The sequence below is a fragment of the Xyrauchen texanus genome, chromosome 24, assembly GCF_025860055.1.
Source record: "Xyrauchen texanus isolate HMW12.3.18 chromosome 24, RBS_HiC_50CHRs, whole genome shotgun sequence".
NCBI lineage: Eukaryota > Metazoa > Chordata > Actinopteri > Cypriniformes > Catostomidae > Xyrauchen > Xyrauchen texanus.
The window spans coordinates 31,339,259-31,360,659 of NC_068299.1; the positions used below are offsets into that span (position 1 = coordinate 31,339,259).

General features: G+C 38.6%; 1 protein-coding gene across 1 annotated transcript in view; it reads right to left on the reverse strand.

Annotated features, from left to right (window-relative positions):
- Positions 1-21,401, reverse strand: part of LOC127618244 (protein kinase C epsilon type-like) — a 146,329-nt gene that overhangs the window by 64,265 nt on the left and 60,663 nt on the right. Inside the window, exons 3-9 of the mRNA XM_052090599.1 lie at positions 14,243-14,405; positions 10,755-10,789; positions 9,986-10,074; positions 9,680-9,809; positions 2,676-2,818; positions 2,023-2,116; positions 660-874 (exon numbers count right to left, since the gene is read on the reverse strand). Coding sequence (XP_051946559.1) covers positions 660-874; positions 2,023-2,116; positions 2,676-2,818; positions 9,680-9,809; positions 9,986-10,074; positions 10,755-10,789; positions 14,243-14,405 — 869 coding nt within the window. The remainder of the gene's footprint in view (positions 1-659; positions 875-2,022; positions 2,117-2,675; positions 2,819-9,679; positions 9,810-9,985; positions 10,075-10,754; positions 10,790-14,242; positions 14,406-21,401) is intronic.

The window sequence follows — 21,401 nt, forward strand, 5'->3', positions numbered from 1 at the left end:
ATAGTCAGTGGGCAATGTAAAGGCAGCTAAAAATGCAAATGTTACAATGACATCAGCACTCTATTGGATTTTGAATGCCGAACATTCTAACAATGTTAGTGGGATATTTTAAAAACTATAATCTTAAAATTCTAAAATGAATAGGTCATCTAAAGCTCATCTAAAACTACTAAATCATGTGTAGTCACTTTTGTATTACTTTAGTATAAATACATGTTAATTTGGAAACATTAAAAACACAAATTCGCCCGTTATATCATTGGAAATATCACTGTCCTGGTCACATAAGCAACATTTGTGGGGAATAATAGCAACTTTCTATACTTTTGAGGCATAAGCAATTAAGAAATAACACTTACTACCCAGGAACAAAAATTGTGTTACATAGTGATATCAATCCAGTGGTATCTTGCAATCACTATAATAATTGGGGGTTAGACTTGGGTGTACACAAGGCTATGCACAATCCAAGTGCACAACACTGCTACTGCATAACTGCAGTTTATACAGCTTTGTTGAATATCATTTGAGTGAGTTTTGGCATGATACACCATTAGCATCCAGAGTAGATTGGGTGATAGATAATCAGATGTAAGTGTTTGCCAAAAAAGTGTTATTTGTGTGCTTAAAACAAAGGATAGAATTTCAAAGAGCTCTACCTTCCCGAAGCTGCCTTTTCCGAGCACTTTGATGAAGGAGAAGTCTTCCAGGTTAATTTGTTTGACCTGGACCATCTTCACCTCTCCATTCTCTCTCCCCTCCCCTGTCTCTTCTGACACACCTTCAGTCAGAGAGGAGGATGGGGCTGTCTTAAGCTCCTCTCCGCGATGGTCAAATGATAACGCCTTCCTGATGTTCTCCAAATCCTTTATGTCTTTGGAGCAACAAATAATGAACCAGATCAGAACTTTCACTTACATAACACTGAGCAACAAATTGCATATAGTCTCATGTAACTAAACTAAGAGCCATTGAGTAGTTTAAGGAATATTCTAGGTTAAATGTTACAGGTTGTTTGTGAAAAGAAAGCAAGGCAAGACAAGACAAGACAAAAAAATATGTTAAATGTATTGCACTTACAATGGAAATTTTGGGGCAATTCTGCAGCACAATCACAATGTTTCAAAAGTTTAGTCACAGCATTTAAACACTGTACAGTGTGTGTTGACATGATACTAATGTAATTCAATCTCTTACCAAAAGTAGTTGAAACTCAAAAGGACAATTAGACAAATTAGACAATTTTACAGATGCAATTTTTTAAAAAGTTTTACTCAATAATTCATAATAAAAATAATAATCATAAAAAGTATGAGCTTCACATTTCTACTTAAAGCTGAAGTATGTAACTTTTTCAGTGTTAAAATACTTCCTTCTATCCCAGATTAATATGCAGAGACAACTATAAGTAAGCCATAGGTTAATTTTCTTGAAAACTGTAAGCACTGTGTCTCTGTGGCACTATAAAATTCTGTGTTTGTTTCGAGTGACCCGCTTAGACCCGCCTAACAACATTATTCAACCAATGGCGGGATTATCTAATGGTTCGAACAACAGCAGAGGAGGGGTGTATTTGGAAAGCTGTTTTGAAAACATTGTTTCATTTTGCTAATGTTGCAAAAATGACATACATTTACACATTTGGCAGACGCTTTTATCCAAAGCGACTTACTTTATCCAAAAGTGACCTTACTACAGGGACAATGCCCCTGGAGTTAAGTGCCTTGCTCAAGAACACAATGGTGGTGGCTGTGGGGCTCAAACCAGCATCCTTCTGATTACCAGATTACCAGTTATGTGCTTAGACCACTACACCACCACCACTCAACACATACATCAGCTTTAAAAAAAAAAACTCTGGTTCAGTGGCCCCAGACTTCCATTGTAAGTGTATTACATGTGTGTGTGTGTGTTTTGTTAAAATGCCACACAAAAAGCTGTTGTATTTAACCCCCCCCCCCAAAGAAAAAACACATTCAACAGACTGCAGAGGTTTGATTGGTTGTTTATATTTGCGTTTACCCTGGTCACATGGTGAGGTGGGAGCAGATTTGGATCGATCGTCTTCTAACAGCGGACATATGGGTAAAGGAGATGGATCTGGACCCTGAGAGATCTGTTTAAAAAACAGGAACAGGATGTCATTTTCACAAAGATTTATTGTTTCACAAACATTAAGAGGTGCTAGACAATGCTTAAAAAGACATTCCTTTATTTCTTTATTTATGTACAGTATGTTCTGCAATTTCCTCCAGATGTATTCATATATACAGTATATTATGAGCATTTTGCCTTGCTTTTTGTAATGATTTAATGTCTGAATATGTACTTTATCTGTTTTACTTAACCAAATGTTCATGTTGTAATGACGTAATCATGTCGTAGGTACTGTAATTAAGTCATCAGTGTCCCAATGTTTGGTGGATCAAGGCTATTGTTTGTGCCTGAATTTGTGTTTGTGACATACTGATTCACGAATTAGGAAACGAGGGAATGAAAGGAGACACTGCCATTATCTTTCAAGTGCCCTAATCAAGTAGCCAGTTGCTCCTTTATATAAAACACCAAACAGCTGCATAGAGGCATTGAAGGCTTTTGACCTTTCACTCGTACACGCCCACTCCTACTTCTGCATCCACAGTGATCCCATTATTTCCGATGATTCACCCTCTCACCTTTTTTCTCCTTTGTACGCTGCCGGAGAGTTTATCTGGAGTGACTCCGAGGTCAGACAGCACTTTAGCAATGCCCCGGGCATCAACCCCACAGTTAGGAGCTACATTACTTTCACAACGTTTGTGTACATTCATCTTACAAACTGCAGACAGAGAAAGGAAAAGAGACAGCAAAAGATATTAAAATGCATTTTACTGCACGTCAATGAGAATACATTTGTTAATCTTGCAAGACTGGGCATTTCTTGACTATTAGGTAAGAGCAATTTAGCTGATGACAGCCAGAGTTAAGACGCCAGCATTAAAAATATAAGCGTTCCCACACTTTTGGCCTATGAACAGTCATGAATATTCATGGATAAATTATTATTATCAGTTGTCAGTAGACTGAATCAGTACAGTTCGACCAGTATTGTATTTTACTTGCTTTTTGATGAAATAAAATGGAATACAATATGCATTAATATCATTATTATTGTTATTGTTATTATTATTATTTATGCCATTATATTTATGCTTACATATTTTGGGGCTTTGTCAAATTGTTAAGCCTAAAATTAGTTTGCTAATGAATGAATGGATAAAAATGAATGGCATTTAATTAAAAAGTTAAGTAATTTATGCAAACAATACAAATTAAGTAAATTACTTTATCAGTCAACACTGTTGTTTTCTGTTGAGCACACTGTGGTAAAATGTCTTTGTTGGGTGCTATTCTTTTGAAACCTTCCAAATGGTGCAATTTATTGGTAATCCAATATTATTTATTTGGTAAAAAAAACTAAACAATTATCTCTACTTATCAGTGTACAATAAGGCTATAAATGGCAAACTGATGTTATCACACTGGCTTGTGAGCTTTACTCTATACTGCACTATCAAACATTCACTGACTTTTTAAAGATTTTACTATTTTTATTAACTGATGTCGACCTTGAAATCCCAAATTTAAAATGTCCAGTAACACTAAAGCCCATATTTGATTTGCCTTTTATATATATATATATATATATATAGGTTTGGTACAGTTACTTTTTAAATGTATTCCACTACAGATTACAGAAAACATGCTGTAAAATGTCTTTTGTAACGTATTCCGTTGGATTACTCAAGGTCAGTACTGTATTCTAAATACTTTGGATTACTTCTTCAGCGCTGGTAGATTTTTTCACTTGTTTTGACTATAAAAACTATAAACTATAAAAAAGACAAAATACACATGTTAAAAATACATTCTCTGAAAAACCTAAATATCTTATGCAGTGTTGTTTCTAAAACAAGATTAATCAAATTGTTCTTGTTTAAAAGATTTTTTGATATTTTTACAGGAACAAAAATTATTATCAAGAATATGATTTTTGCCCTAATATCAAAAGGTTGTACTAGAAAAAAAGAAAATATGATCCAATGTGAATTTTCATGCCTGGTAACATGCGCATGTAAAATGGCAAGAAATAGCATTTTAGCTTAGCATAAAGCTGACAATTTGACAAGGTTTATTTCTATTTCTTCTGCTCCAAACGGACTTCTCTGTCTGCTCGTATGAATGTAACACATCATAAGAAAGTATTTCACCGCTGTTCAAATGCACTTTGGATCGCATCATTTATATGTATAAATGTTTTCCATCTGAAAGGACGAAATATTAAATGAAACAAATGACAATAATAAAATGCAAAGTAATCTCTTTAGTAATCAAAATACTTTTTGAATGTAACTGTATTCTAATTACCAATGATTTAAATTGTAACTGTAGTGGAATACAGTTACTTATATTTTGTATTTTAAATACGTAATCCGATGCGTGTATTCCGTTACTCCCCAACCCTGTATATATATATATATATATATATATATATATATATATATATATATATATATATATATATATATATATGTACAGTACATGGTATATATTTAAGCAATATAATACAAGAAAGAGTGCAATATGGCCATACATCTGCACAATTGCAAATGTTACATTGTTTATATACAACAGTTCAATGAACAAGTAAATAAAAAAAATAGGAAAAACTGAGTACGGTCATAAAAAACACATATGTGCATGGAACTACTTTCTTACGCCATGGATCAAAATCTGCCATTGCTGGTTCAAAACAAATTATGTGTCCTTGCCTCTCAAAAACATCACTTTCGAACTAATAGTATCACGGCTTGGGCTGTTTCTAACATGTTATTGGAGCAACAAGGGTGTGTGTGTGTATGTGTGTGTGTGTGGAGAGAGAGAGAGAGAGAGAGAGAGAGAGAGAGAGAGAGAGAGAGAGAGATCACCTGTTGATTATGCTGTAGTCTGTTAGTCAGCTTTCTGAAGATAATGATATTTTGGTGAAATTCATCCTATTTTCTCAGTGTAAAAATAGCCGTTCAAGCTGGTGTGCAAAAATCTTTCACTATAGAAACTGCAATCTCCTCTGCCATTTTGAACAGTATTTCCTCTCCGATGTGGAAACTCCGGTAAGAGTTAAGCTCCTTGAGTTTGTGTAATTAATCAGTTTGTTGTGTTTCTCAGCTGTGATGAGCATTAATGCCGTAGTTGTTAGTTTAAAGCAGTTTAAAGCTATTTTCTAGCTTTAGTAGTGTAGTAGTAATACGAAAAATCACAGAGTGCAGTTGAATGTAAACATTGACTGACGCTTACTCACTTCACGTCACCAACTGGCACATATTACACACAAAAATGGTCTTTTGCCCCCCACTTGCTTGTTAAAATAAGTAATGTCACAAAATAAAATGTAAAGAGACAGATAGCTCTTAACACATCTGCACTGCTCTTACACTTTAGTTTAGAACAGCACGAACATAAGAGGAGTGATACACACAGTGCAGCATCGGAATGCTGTGAGACCATCAGTACTCATGGAACGTCTCTCGTCCAATCAGATTCGAGGACCGGAACTAACTGTTATGTGTGTATATATATATATATATATATATATATATATATATATATATATATGTGACAGTTCACTAATTATCTCATTGAAGGAGGAAGCGGGAGCCAGATAAACAATCCATGCAATCTTTTATTCACACATTTTTCACACATCAATCTTTGCTTTTCAGCATAACAAATGCTCTCCCGGCCTCGCTTTCTACATTCTTGATGGCCAAACACTCCTTCTCAATGGTGCTGTACTTAGTCTCTCTCAGTGAAAGCTTACGACTAATGTACAGCACGGGGCGCTCCTCCCCCTAAACCATCTGGGACAGTACCATCCCATCCCCCTGTCCGATGCATCAGACTGCAATATAAAAGGGAGAGTGAAGTCAGCAGAGTGCAATAACAGCCCACCGCAAAGTGTAGCTTTCACCTGCGAAAACGCCTGCTGACACAGCTCTGTCCACTGGACTGGATCTGGTGCCCCAATTGAAGTGAGATCAGTTAGCAAGCTGGTGACGGTTGAATAATTAGGCGCAAACCTGTGATAATAGCCAGCCAGCCCCAGGAACTTTCTCACCTCCTTTTTGGTCTTAGGTCTCAGGCAGGCTGCAATCACAGCAGTTTTATTAAATTGGGGACAGACCTGCCTGTGACTCAAGTGGAAGCCCAGATACCGTACTTTCACCCGCCCAATTATGCAATTCTTTGGGTTTGCCATGAGCCCCGCACATCTCAATGACCTCAGGACAGCCCTCAGATGCTGCAGGTTCCGGGGAGTTAAGGGGATCTGCCAATATTCCTTTGTTAAATCCAATGTTGAATAAAAGCGAGCCGTGCCTAAAGGATCAAGCAATTCATCAATCCGAGGCATCAGGTATGTCTCAAATTTAGACACAACATTGACTTTTTTATAATCCACACAGAACCGGACCACACTGTCACTCTTCAGAATTAAAACCACCAGCCTGGCCCAGTCACTGTGGGATAATTCTAATACCCCCATATCCAGCATGGTCTTTAATACTTCCCAATCAATTTTTTTTGTGCTCAGGTAATCGGTAAGTACAACTACATACCACTACCCCTGGAGTCGTCTCGATATGGTGCTCAATGAGATTTGTATGACTGGGAAGTGGCGAGAACATGTCAGAGAATTCTCCTTGCAACCTGGCAACCTCCATGGTTTGGGATGGTGAGAGGTGGTCTACACAAGTGACCAGGGTGACTTGATCAGTGACTTTTAAGTTCGCCTCCGGTCTGAGCTTTGTTGACAAAGTCATGGGGGTCCGCCTCTTTCCACAGTTTTAGGAGGTTGAGGTGGTAAATCGGATGTGCTCAGCCTCTATCCGTTTGATATACCTAACTCGCTGAGTGACCTCAAAGGGTCCTTGCCACTTGACAAGTAATTTAGAGCTTGATGTGGGGAGCATTACAAGGACTTTATCTCTCAGTGTAAATTCCCATAGTCGAGTACGCCAATTATACAGCCGGCTTTGACGTTCTTGAGCCTGAAGCAAATTCTCCTGTGTTAATTTCCCCAGTGTGTGGTGTTTTCTGTTAAACGCAGTTCCAAATCGATTTAATCCCCCAAAATTCATACAGTTTGCATAGTGTATTCCATAGTGACATAAATATAGTGCCCAGATCAGTGAGGATCTCTTTCGGAATCCCCGCTCGGCAGATAATTCTGAAGAGTGCCTTCGCAACACTTTTTGCTGAAATGTTGCACAGAGGCACTGCTTCCGGATATCCCATTACATAGTCAACTAGAACCAATACAAAGCGATGTCCGCATGCCATCTGCTATAATGGCCCAATGGGTGGTCAAGCTGGACAGGTATGCCCCTGCTCAATCGGGGGCAGCCTGTGGTGTGTCAGGGATCTAGACCAATGTCTCCACCTCCATCTTGGGGCATCGGTCCTGGAAATGTTCAGGTTCCCCACAGCTCCAGCAGACCAGACCAGACTTCATGCCCACACCCACGGCAGCAGATTCTCCAGCCTGTGGGGGAAAGTGAAAAGGTTTTGGGAAAATCAGCAGGTTGAACGGCCCACAGGACCAGGGAACCAGTTTTGGGTTAGGAATTCCCCATTTCCTGGTAATAGGAACAGGAGGGGAAGGAGAGGGGGAGGGAGGAGAGAGAGAGAGAAGAAGAGGGCTCACTGACCCCTCAATATGGCACTATATGGTCCTCTGCCCGCTGGATCACCTCATCCAGAAACACCGGGTGGTGGCACTTGACCTTTTCCACATTCCCTTTCGGTAGTCAGTTAATCAGCTGCTCCAGCACCACCAGGTCGACTACGGCCATGGTGTCGCATTCTGCTGCCAGCAGACACTGCCAGCAGGAGTCACGGAGCTGTTGGGCAAATGCAAAAGGGTGGCCGAGCTAGCCGAGGCGTTGCTGCCCTGCGCTGCGGCTGACCCATTGCAAGATGGCACGTTTCAAGTCCTGATACCCCAGGAGTTTAACGATGGGTAGTTGTTGGGCTGCCAGTTAGGTTTCTCCTGACAGCAGTGGGAAGATCGACCACTGGGACTTTGGCCATCCCGCTGCTTCAGCTGCATGCTCAAACAGCTCCACGAACGCCTCTGGGTCCTCCTCTGGCCCCAATATGTGTGAAGTGGGTCATGGCGGGTGCGGCGACCGAGGTTGCACCAGTGGAAGCCCCATGGGGCATCAAGCTCCATAGCACCTTCCAGTCCTCTGCTTGAGTTTGAAGGAGGACCTGGCACAGCTCACACAGAGCTTGATGTTGCATTTGATGGATGCTGGCAAGGGTCTTGATCAGCTTGGTGAAGGGTGAGGACTCCATGACGGTGTAACTTCCTCCAAATCCTGAGTTTCAGCACTAATGTGACAGTTCACTAGTTCTCTCATTGCAGGAGGAAGCGGGAATCTGTTATTCAGTCTCCACACACACACACACATATACATTGGATATATACAGCTTACTGTATATATATATATATATATGTATACACATAATAAGTTCTTCAACTTATGTAGGTTGTTATACGTTGTACTCTAATGCCACCTACACTCTACATGACTTTCAAAGACATCGGATCGGGGTACCGTTCATATTACACAACTGTCTGTCTTGTCATTGAAGTCGTAGGGTTTTCTCTGCCTGAACTCCAAATTACGTTCCACAACAGAGTACATGCGAGAAGTGATACGAGATGCATGAGAAAACAAATGCATGATCATATGTTAATTATTTCAGAATATGATGTGTATGTTTTTAATCATATATTTTATTGGTTAAAATATAAAAAAGTACCTCCTACAGAAAAATCTACATTTGCTTACCTGACTGTCTAAGAGAATTGGAAATTTCTCTCCAACTCTTCTCTTTCTCCACCCGGTTGTGGTACAGTTCATTTGAAACATAAAACCTGGTGCTCCAGCCAATGTTCCACTAATTTTTCCTCCATTTCGGTGCAATGAGACTTTCTTTACACCACAGCCAGGCTAGTTGATGTTCTGTTGCAGGTTCATCAGGACTCCTCCCACTGAAACTTCCCGTGCCCAGTTTCTTGCTCTCTCATTGGCTGTAGGTCAATGCTGCTGTTGTATTCAGTCAAAACATATTTCACATTGCGTGATTTGGAATCGCAAACTGGTCCAGATATTTAACATCCTAGATATCTCGCTGACATCGGCGACGCACCGACGCTTCTCTCAAATCGCGTATTTGATAATTCATACATTGCGATCGTCGCTCATGGGAGCGAGTTCCGATTTGCCTACGTTTTACGGCTTTTGTCGGCAATCTCCACAAAACTGTCAGCGAGCAAAAATCGGCTTAAAAGACCAAAAAGTGTAGTGTAAACTCAGCATAAGGTTTAACTATGAATAAGTATAAGAATGATTATGTATTATAACTGTTGTCACAATTATTTATGAAAAAAATATTCTGTATATTATATATATTACATATCATAAGGTGTATTATGAGACATTAAAAATGCATTATAATGCAATTATAATGCCTTTATAATGCATTATAAATATGGGCTTCATAGAAACTGTTACCAAATTTCCTGATATTTCTATGCTTTCCATGACTGTGGGAACCCTGTAACCTTGCTCACCTTTGCACTGAAGGCCTTGCTGCAGCAGGCCCCACAGTAATGAACCGCAGTGGTCACAGAATGTGAGGACTTTGTAGTTGTGAATACTGAACTTATGAGGCATGTTCACACTGAAACGCTGAGAACCAACCTGCAGAGGGCAACAGAGGATCAAGAAGACAATTATGCCAATTAGGGTATTTTTCTTAAGAGAAAAATTTGAGAAGCAAAAAATCTTAATTTTCTCTCCATTTAATTTTAGTGCTGTCTTGGAGGACCAATTGATATTTTAAAGAGATCTTATTTGTGATAGTTCTTTCAGCTCACCTCCTCCGCTGTGTCCTCCTGTTTCTTCAGGCCAGCACATTTAGTGATGATGAGCTCATGGCAGCGTTTATGAACCACACATGTGCACACTAATGATCGGATACACAGATGAGATCAAATCAGCTTTTTTTACTTAACGTTTCCTCACTTATTATTATGGGCTCAAGGAAAAATATTTTTTTAAGAGGTTCCTATTTACTTTGAATATACAGAATGGAGAATGTGATTTGAGAGCTGCAGCACAGGGGAAAAGTCTAATTCTCTCACAATTACGCTATTGTTTTGTTTCAGAAGACCTATGAACAGTTGTTGTATGGAAAAGATCTGCATTAAGATTCTTCAAAAGTTCTCCTTTTGTGTTTCAATGGACGACATAATAATTATCCCAAAAAATTTAATTCTGTCATTGGCATTAATAATAATATAATAATAAAAAATTTTGTTCAAAACCCAAATGTTCCCGCCAAAAAAAAAAAAGAGGAGAAATTTTGAAGTAGGCCTATGTTTTTTTAATCCATGCAAAGGCTGTTAATCCCTCTCTTTCTGCTAAATCATCTTTTGTATTTCATATAAGAAAGAAAGTCAAAGAAAGTTGGAATGACACAAGGGTGAGTAAATGGCCACAGCAATTTAATCTTTGGGTGAACTATCCCTGAGTGTTTTGATGCTTTAGATTTAGATTTTGTAACTGAAATTTTGAATGGATGAACTGAAATAGATGAACTCTGTTTTGTCAGAAGCATCTGAAAATTGAATATTATTTCCCTACCTTGGCACTGATAGCCCTGCTTTCCTAACACACCCCTGTGGAGAGAGGGAAAGGTGTTCAATAATCGTTCTTTTTGTACAGTCACTTCAATATCAATGCACTAAAGACATTACTATAAAAAACATGTGCACAGTCACAGTTATTAACTCCTGACTAACACAACAGCCTTATGTATAGATGTTTTTTTACAGGAGGCTTTGCCACCATATGAAGAATGGACCAGACACACTCTATAAACTTCTATTCTAGAGCCATTGCTCTCAGGGCTTTTCAGAGAATCAGAGTGAGCTTTATTGGCAAATATGCTTACACATACAAGAAATTTGTCTTGGTGACAAAAGCTTCCAGTGCATAAACAATAGAACAACAAGACAGAGATAATAAAAAATAGAATAAAAATAAAGAGCAAATAGAAAAAATAAGTATATATATATATAGAAATAAGCAATTAGACTAATATATATACACATGTATGTACAAATACAAATCTTTAATATACAGAGGTATGTATTGGCAGAAGAGGTGGGATATGTTGAAAAAATATAAATAGACTAAGCTGTGTATTGTACATAATTATTGCTGTTTTTATTGGGCAGTTTTAACTGTTCATACTGATGATAGCTTGAGGGAACAAACTGTTCTAGTGCCTGATGGTTCTGGTGCTCAGTGCTCTGTAGTGCCAACCAGAAGGCAACAGTTCAAAAAGGTAGTGGGCTGGGTGAGTGGGGTCCAGAGTTATTTTTCCAGCCCTTTTCCATCCTCTGGAAGTGTATAGTTCTTGAAGGGATGTAGGGGGCAACCAATAATCCGCTCTGCAGTCTAAACTGTCCTTTGTAGTCTTCTGATGTCCGATTTTGTAGATGAACCAAACCAGACAGTTATTGAAGTCCTCAACTGGTGAAGGAAGTACAACCTCTGCTGGGCCTTTTTCACAAAGGAGTCAATGTGGGTCTCCCACTTCAATTCCTGTGAGATCGTAGAGCCCAGGAACCAGAATGAGGAGTCATCTGCTCCCACAGTGCTGTTCAGAATGGTAAGCGGGGTCAATGCTGGGGTGTTCCTCCTAGTCCACTATCATCTCCACTGTTTCGAGTGTGTTCAGGTCCAGGTTGTTTTGACTGCACCAGACAAACAGCTGTTCAACCTTCCTTATGTATGCAGACTTATCATCATCCCGGATGAGGCCGATGACAGTAGTGTCATCTGCAAACTTCAGGAGCTTGACAAAGGGGTCCTTGGTGGTACAGTCATTTGTGTACAGGTAGAAGAGTGGTGGGGAGAGCACACATCTCTGGGGGGCACCTGTGCTGATCATTCAGGTGCTGGAAGTTAATTTCCCCAGTCTCACTCACTGCTGCCTTTCTATCAGAAACCTGGTGATCCACTGACAGACAGAGGTGGGAACAGAGAGTTGGGTTAATTTAGTCAAGAGAATAGCTGAAATGATGGTGTTGAGAGCCAAACTAAATTTCACAAAAAGGATCCTTGCATATGTCCCTGGTCTGTCCAGATGTTGCAGAATATGACGCAATCCCATGTTGACTGCATCATCCACAGACCTGTTTGCTCGAAAAGCAAATTGAAAGGTTCCAGTTATGTTCTTAAGGAGGGCCAACACCAGTCCCTCAAATTACTTCATGACCACAGAGCAATGGGTCTGTAGACATTAAGCCCTGTGATTTTTTTTTTGGGACAGGGATGATGGTGGAGCATTTGAAGCAGCAGGGAACTTCACACTGCTCCAGTGATCTGTTGAAGATCTTGTGAAGATGGGGGTCAGCTGGTTAGCACAGGATTTTAGACAAGTGGCTGAAAAACCATTTGGGCCCTGTGCTTTCCTTGTCTTTTGTTTCCAGAAGACTCAGCACACATCCTCTTCACAGATCTTAAGTGCAGGTTGAGTAGCAGGAGGGGAGAGCAGGAGGGGGGGGGTTGCAAGAGGTTATGGTGTTTCTGTGAAGTGAAGGTCAGATTGGGTGTGGGGTGAGACTGGGCTTTTCAAATCTACAGTAAAAAACATTTTATTTGCTCTTTCCTTACAGTGTTGGGTGATGGTGTCTAGAAGTTAATAATGCCTTTCAGGCCTCTCCACACTGATGCAGCGTAGTTAGCTGAAAACTTGTTTTTCAGCTTCTCAGAGTAGCTTCTTTTAGCCACTCTAAACTCATTTGTCAGTGTGTTTCTGGCCTGACAGTACCATATTTTATCCCCACTTCTTTAAGCATCCTCTTTGGCCTGACGAAGCTGCCTGAGTTTTGCTGTAATCCATGGTTTGTCATTGTTGAACATTATATAAGTCCTAGTAGGAATGCACATATCCTCGCAGAAACTGATATATGATGTCACAGTCTTTTCTACAGGTTTAGCTAATTTAAGTTTCTGCCTGTAGGTCAGAAGAAGATAATCCACACAGTGATCAGAGAGTCCCAAAGTTGCTCTAGGGAGAGAGCGATATGCATCCTTTAATGCTGTGTAGCAGTGATCCAGTATATCTCTGTCTCTGGTGGGGCATGTAATGTGCTGTCTATATTTTGGCAGTCCACAGGTGAGATTGGCTCTGTTAAAATCACAGAAAATAATAATAAGTAAGTCTAGGTATTGTAGTTCCTTGTCTGTTATCTGATCAGCCAGCTGTTGCAGCGCAGCTCACACACACTTGTGGAGGAATATAAACACTCACCCGAATAAATGAGGAAAACCCCTTTGGCGAGTAGAAAGGCTTACAGTTGATAAAGAGCGCTTCCAAATGAGGACAGCACAACTTCTTTAATGTCGTTACATCTGTACACTAACATTTACTGATGTAAAATCATGTCCCACTGCCTCCCATTTTCCTCATTAACCCTGCAATGTGATCTGCTCTGAACAGCTGAAAGCCCGGTAACATGCTGTCTGGAATGGCTTCTCTCAGCCAGGCTTCTGTGAAGCACATGGCAGCAGACTTTAAAAGTCCTTGTTTGTATGGGTGAGGAGATGAAGTTTGTCCATTTTGTTAGGAAGAGAGTGGAGATTCGCTTGATAAATACTTGGCAGTGCTGTTCGAAAACCATGCTAACGGAGCTTGCGTCTTGTAGAGCTTGAACAACACAGCTGCACCTTCGACTAAAATTTCCAGCAAAACGTCAGAATAGTCAAAAACCAGGAAAAGACTGTCTGGTATGAGCTGCCGAATGTTCAGAAGTTCGCCCCTGGTAAAACTGATTGGAAAAATTACTAAACACAGGACAAACACAATAAAAGAATTGGAAAGCTCCACACCAAAGCTGCCATCCACGGCACCATCTTGAATAACTAATTACAATGGAAACTCAGTCCACTGAGGGTAAACCACCCCTGAACGGACCCGTGAGGAGAGACAGTATACACTGGTTACAGTATGACAAAACTCAAACAAAGATTTACCAACAGATGCAGCTTTACAAAACAGCATGTCACAAATCAGTAAATAAAAGCTGAGCATAGCCAGCCCTCACGAGAATGAGACTCACCAGATGAAGTCGCGGCAGTGCGAGCAGTATGTGGGCTGTCTCAGGTAGGTGGCCATGAACTTGTGTCCGTTGACTTGATGCACTCTCCTCCGGACCGCTCCCTGCCTCTTCCTGGGCCGCATGCGTTCACGAAATACTCGCTCCTCATTCTTACAGCTTCCTGCTGTAAAACACATGCAAACACATGGAATAAAGTCAAAACAATGTGGCCATTCTGCAGAAATTGAGTTTTGTGGCTTTTAATCCATGTCTATTAGCTTTGAGGTCATCGATATAGTGATTTTTTAGTCATTAGATTAGAGAGAGAGATTGTAAATTTTAAATGCAAATATCTGCTGAAAACGAATTTTGGCAACATTTAAGAGAACACATGACCTAAAATCTAATAGACTGTACTAAAATGAACAAAACTTTTATTTTTATTTCATAAAAAACCAAAAGCATTTTGAAACCAAAAGCATTCAGGTGCATTCACCTGGTTTCAGAACAACTTAAAAGGCACCTTATTTTCATCCTATCTCTGTATACAGCCTCTGAAGTAGGGCTAGGCGATATGGGCAAAAATACAGTTTAATCACAATATTTTTTTTCATACCATTTGAAATGCACAGCTGTTATTAACCAACAACATTGTTGTATAAAGGACACCATCGTTCATTTTCGTTGAAGATATTCAAACGTACAGTATTATTAAAAAAGATAAATGACATAAATAAAGAAATAAAAATATAAAGTAGTGGATTTTAAACCTTCATTTAACAACTCTAATATTTAAAAGTTTGTTTCCCTTTCCTTGTAATTATGGATGAAAGACATTACGAGCAGGGGTGTAAAGTAACTAATTACAAATACTCACATTACTTTAATTAAGCAGTTTTTCCCAGGAATTGTTCTTTTTAAGTAGTTTTAAAATTGTACGCTTTTACTTTTACTTAAGTACATTTTAAGTGCTGTAACTGAACTTTTAATGCTCTATTTTCAAATCATCTGTGTTCACTACTTCCTGGTCCTTATTTAAATTTTATCCATCAACAAGATTGGCTAGGGAGAACCTTGCATCTCCCGTCAAATCAAATCACATGTAAAAACCTCTAATGGCAGATGAAGATCAGGCACCAACTGTTGGTGGATGTGGAGGATGTCTCAAGCACAGTTCAACACCTGAACATCACGGTCACACCTGAAAGGGATTTTCGCAGTGAAAAAGGCAATTGCTTGACTGTGTCATGTGAGATTAACTTGCTCAAGCCAGATATCAGCATTAATCCTGCCTCTAATTTGAAGAAACAGATTGAGGTAAATTTCATATTTCTGCTTCCTAGATTCTGTGTCCATAATGTAGCCTGTAAATAAGCTATCTATCACTGAGATTATTGAGCTGCTGTGAGAGATTAATGCAATGTTATCAATAGGGCTGGGCGATAAATCAATCTTGATGTTTATCTGAAAAAAATAATTAAATAATAAGTCCTTGATATCGATCATAAACTTTTGAGTATTTTTCTATACTTCGTATATGTTCTACATCTAGATAAGGGGTGTTCTATACATCGATCGCAATAGCAAGACTGGTTGGTTGATCTAGATGAAATATTAACAGTTTACTTTTTATTTTCTGACATCTGTAGTGGCGTGCTTTTTGATTGACAGGCGGCTAATGTTTGTGCGTTAATGCGGGTACAAGACTAAATGGTCAAATACACTTTATAATTCCGCCAATGCCTGCCTTGGTGAGGCATTAATGTAAACGCAGTCTGTTAGGTCTAAAGTGAATGTAAACAGTGGAACAAAAAAGTATTTGTATCAAAATGTCTGACTTGAAGTGTACAAGTAACCGAATAGAGGACTGTCTTGTAGACTTTGTCATATAAAGGCTATTAATCAAACAGAAATAACAAGGAAATGAGAAAACCTCTTACTAATTTTGGATAAATAAGTAATTTAATCATAATATTTTTTAATAATTCTGAACACTGATGAAGATATTTTGTTAATTTGTATAATAAATTACCAGGAAAGTACAGATGATAAAATAATTTATAATTATGTTAAGTATCAACATTTGCAGAGCAATACTTCAGCAGAATATTCCACCAGTCACAAACTTGCAATCTAATTCTGGGCTTAAAAGATACAAGAACTAAATCAATGGGGAGCATTGTATCTCAAAAGGAGTACAATGTGGCCCCCATGTGCTACTTGAAGAAATAGTTCACTCAAAAAGTAAAATTCTCTTATCTTTTACTCACCCTCATGCCATACCAGTTGTGAATGAGTCTCTTTCTTCAGAACACAAATTAAGGTTTTCAGAAGAATATTAAGCTCTGTGGGTCCATACAATACAAGTGAATTGTTGGCAAAATTTTGACACACCAAAATGCACATAAATTCAGCACAAAAGTAATCCATATGACTCCAGTGGTTAAATCCATGACTTCAGAAGTGATATGATAGGTGTGGTTAGAAAAAGATGAATATTTAAGTCTATTTAATTAAATTTTTGCTAGAAATTATTCTCCATGTTCAGTATATGGTGATATGCATGAAGAATGTGAATCACCAAACGAAAAAAAGAAGAAAGTTAAAGTGGAGATTTACTGAGCAGGGAGAAGAATTTATAGGAAAAATTGGCCTATCATATCTCTTCTGAAGACATGGATTTAACCACTGGAGTCATATGGATTAGGCTACTTTTATGCTGATAAGTGATTTTTGGAGCTTCAAAATTGTGGCACTCATTCACTTGCATTGTATGGAGCAAAAGAGCTGAGATATTCTTCTAAATATCTTAACTTGTGTTCTGATGAAGAAAGTCATACACATCCGGGATGGCATAAGGGTGATTAAATGATGAGAGATTTTTTTTTTTGCATTCCTTGCATTGTTTTGAACATGTTTTATGTGCATCAACAACTCTCTCAGTCGACATTAACCGCACATAAACTGATTTTTATGTAATCGTTTAATATATTATGATATTGAAAATAACTTTTTCATTTTTTAAATTCTGTAATCATGTTGCCCTTTTATTTATTTTTTAAAATCAAATTCATGTAACGTTTACATTATTATAGAAACATTATGTATTTTTAAAGTTGTTTATCAAAATTTTTTTTAACATTTTTTATTCATTCTGGCAAAAAAACATAGAAGGAAATATAAATTAGGGTATGTGTGCTACAAGTTATTATAAAGGGGCATAGCTTTCGCAACTCAGTACTTTTAGGAAAACTTACTCAATACTCACTAGTCATGAGTACTTTTAAATGAGCTACTCTTTTACTCTTACTTGAGTACTTTTACTTTACTCACACTACATTTTTTAAGAAGTAACTGTAATTTTACATTAGAAAATGAGAAAATAAGGCTTTGACTTCATATATTTACACTTGTGCTTGTCATCTAACTGAAGACATGACAACATTTTCAGTTAGGATACATAGTGAGCAACGATGCTCCCTGGTTTTTACGGTGCATAGTGGGAATTCTTAGGGAGCAAACATTTCAATGCACTGGAACGATTTTGCGATTGAGACAGCCCTAGAAATGTCTGACTCCCAGATAAGTATCCTGACTTTTGAACTAGGGAGCTGATTAAGACGCACCCTTTCATGTGACTCTCCACACAACAGCTCAGTAGGTGGCAGTAATGCACCATAAGCTGGACTGCCAACCCCCAATGTCACATGAGGAAAAAATACTTTCTCACTTGTGTCAACAAGTTAGAGGATGTCACAGTGCTTTGGATCAAGAAGAACATTTAACTAAATAGTACATAAATAAAATGAACTGGGAAGTGGTGTTGCAGACCCCTCCAACACAATCATATCAAGGGCTCTCCCATTCAAAACTCCACACTGCCTTGCCTGTATACATGGAGGGATGCTGCGGAGGCCCCCATCAGCTAGACCGGTAGCCCTACCGTTCATACCTCGGGGAAGGCCCACCCACTCTCATACATTCTAGGGCTCTCCTGTTTGAATCGCAGTGGGGGCCTCCCGTGCGAATGCTGTGTGAGCTAATTCCTGTTTATTTGTATCATGGGCTCTCACTTTCGTACCGTTGCGAACACTTCCTCTGTTCGAATGCAGTGATGGCCCCCGTTCAATCGCTGGAGGGGCTCGTCTGCTCGAGTGGCTGCCGAGCCCCACAACCGTGGGGTTAGCCCATTCACAGCACAGGCTCCTCCCATCTGATGAATTGCATCTGGAGGTGATATAAGGTTGAGCCACGGCAAATTTGAATGCGGCAGAACCGCCACTGTTTCTTCATTATTTAGACCTATTTTCACTCTACTCATTCTCTATCTAGCCTGCAGCTTCCAGTTTCCTATCCCCTAAGCAGACCCTAGCGTGAGGTTAACTCTGCAAGCGGCAATTGCATGTCCTTTCATCTGTGGCCCTTCTGCCCCTCTTACTCACAAGCTCAGCACACAACTCTTGTGGCAACTCAATATGTTTTGTACGGGGACAGGCTCAATGTCATAGACAGCAAATGACATTAGTTCTCATATCACATGACCAAACAAAATGCAGAAAATTGAAATATAGGCAGCCACAAATTAGACTTTCTTTTCACCTAAATGTATCATATGGCTGCAGAAGTTATAAGTACTATTTTATGGTGATTTAATGGATATTTTTTTAATCCGTTTTGGAGCTCGACAGCATGCAGTAAATCACGTTTCACTTTTGTTTACACAGAAAAGGAGCTTACACGTTCTGTCTAACATCTCCGTTTGTGTTTTATGAAAGAAAGAAAATTATTTAAATGTCATGATGGTGAGTACATTATGACAAAGTTTTCATTTTTGGCTGATCTATCCTTTTAACTGTGTGTGTTTAAGTGTTTGTGTGAATTAAGTGGCCATGCACTGGCAATGATAGATAGATCAAGGGGGCTTAACTGTGGCACAGGCAACATATTGAAGAGCTGTCAGACAATCTCACTAAGCAAGCATACAATGCCACAGGGGAGGAGCTAGTCAAGTCAAGTTATTTTTATTTGTATAGCTCTTTTCACAACACACATCGTTTCAAAGCAGCTTTACAGAAGATCATGCATTAATAGAAAATGAAACTGTAATATCTATAAAGTCTCAGAATCATCATTGTTTGGTTAAATATGATTGTAAATTGTGTAGAAAAATAAATAATTAAATAATTATATAATAATTGTATTTAGAACCCCAGTGAGCAAGCCAAAGGTGACTGTGGCAAGGAACACAAAACTCCATTAGATGTTGGTTAACAGAGAAAAATAATCATGGGAGAAACTCACTGTGGGCGCCGGTCTCAATCTGGTTAAACAACATGAATATAATGTCAATCTTAGTTATTTATGTGCAATGCAAGTCATCGTTAAAAATTAGCAAACTAATTAATGATAAGGGCCAGTGTTTATACAAATAATTTTTATGAACTGTACAAATAATGACGAGCTACACTCGATTCTTTCTATATCTTATTCTCATTTTTCTCTCTGTTTTTTGTTGTCTCTGTGGAGAGTGAGAAATAAGATCACTCCTGAATATTCCCTCATGTCCATGTAACCATCTGCTGCAATCACACTTGTTACCCATGAGAGAGAGAGAGAGAGAGAGAGAGAGGGAGAGAGAAAAACTAGAGAGGCTGGGCTCCAAGTAACAAAATTACATTGCAAGCTGTGCCAAACTGGCGAACTGACTGTCATTCCTAATATTAATAAAGCCACTGTTTATATTATTTGAGAGCTCCTGCATTTTACCAACACCAAAAAGAAACAAAGAACCCAGGCAGCAATGCGGCAAATGCCAACACCTTCTACACCAACAGTAATCGAGAGGGAAGCTTTGATGCAGGAGAATATACAGTACCTCATCCTTTCAGATTATAAAAACATTTCAAGCTCAATGAAAGTGATTAATTAACTAAAAATTAAATAAAAACCAGAGAGGGGCTGAGAACAAAACACAGTACCACAAGCCTCGGTTATGATCTTGAGTTGACACAGCACAGCAACAGATTTAAGATGGACTGGTTGAAGTTTTGATCCAACATGGTCACACGGTAAGTCGGCATGTTGTTTCCGAGAGTTCCGGTACTCTAGGATCAGTCACATACTGACTCACAGTCAAAAAACATCTCTAATCAGATATTTGGCATCAGCTCCAGTGTGTTTTCCTTCCCCTGTGGAGTGGCCAGAAGTATGATGCGTCAACAGATTGGGAGACCCAAGATTGGATAATTGTGTTCACATAATCAGTGATGAGCGTGATTTGGAGGTTCTTTTTTTTCTAAACTACCGATGGTTAGGTTTGTGTTTGGTTGGAGGTTCAGTTTATAAAATATGCATTGCTCTTCACTGTGTTACAGCCTGCACAGCTGAAAAAATTTGCTTCACAACTCGCTTTTGGCGCCCCTCCATGAACATCACACCTGGAAAATGGAGCTCACACATACCCACATGCCCAACAACACTTAATGCTTTGGCCACTGGGGGCAGTGTTTCGCATTTCGGTAAGCACAGACCAAGAAGTCAACCTACAGTTTCCAATTTCACTGTAAGATCAGTCTGGATGATCAGAAATATATATATTGTATGTATGTATGTATGTATATATATATATATATATATATATATATATATATATATATATATATATATATATATATATATATATAGGTATACACTACCATTCAAATGTTTGGAGTCACTTGCCAGAAATATTTCTCATGATCTTAAAAAACTTTTGATCTGAAGGCGTATGCTTAAATATTTGAAATTAGTTTTATAGACAAAAATATGTTTGTGCCAACATATTAATTTATTTAATTACAAAACTATAATTTTATAAAACATTAAAAAAAATTGATGACATGGACCGAATAATTAAGAAAAGCAGCCAATAAGTGCACAGCATATAGATGGGAACTCCTTCAATACTGTATAAAAACCATCAGAGGGTGATACCTCAAAAAGTTGGTTGAGAAAATGTCATGAGTACATTTCTGCTAAATCTGGGCAAAGTGTGGCCACTTTGAAGATGCTAAAATATAAAATAGTTTTTATTTATTTTCAACCTTTACTCTCATTCAATCCAGGGACCATTAATGGAGACTTTTTTCTGTAACAGATGATTCCTATTTAATATTGTGATTGCTTTTTAAACATCAACATG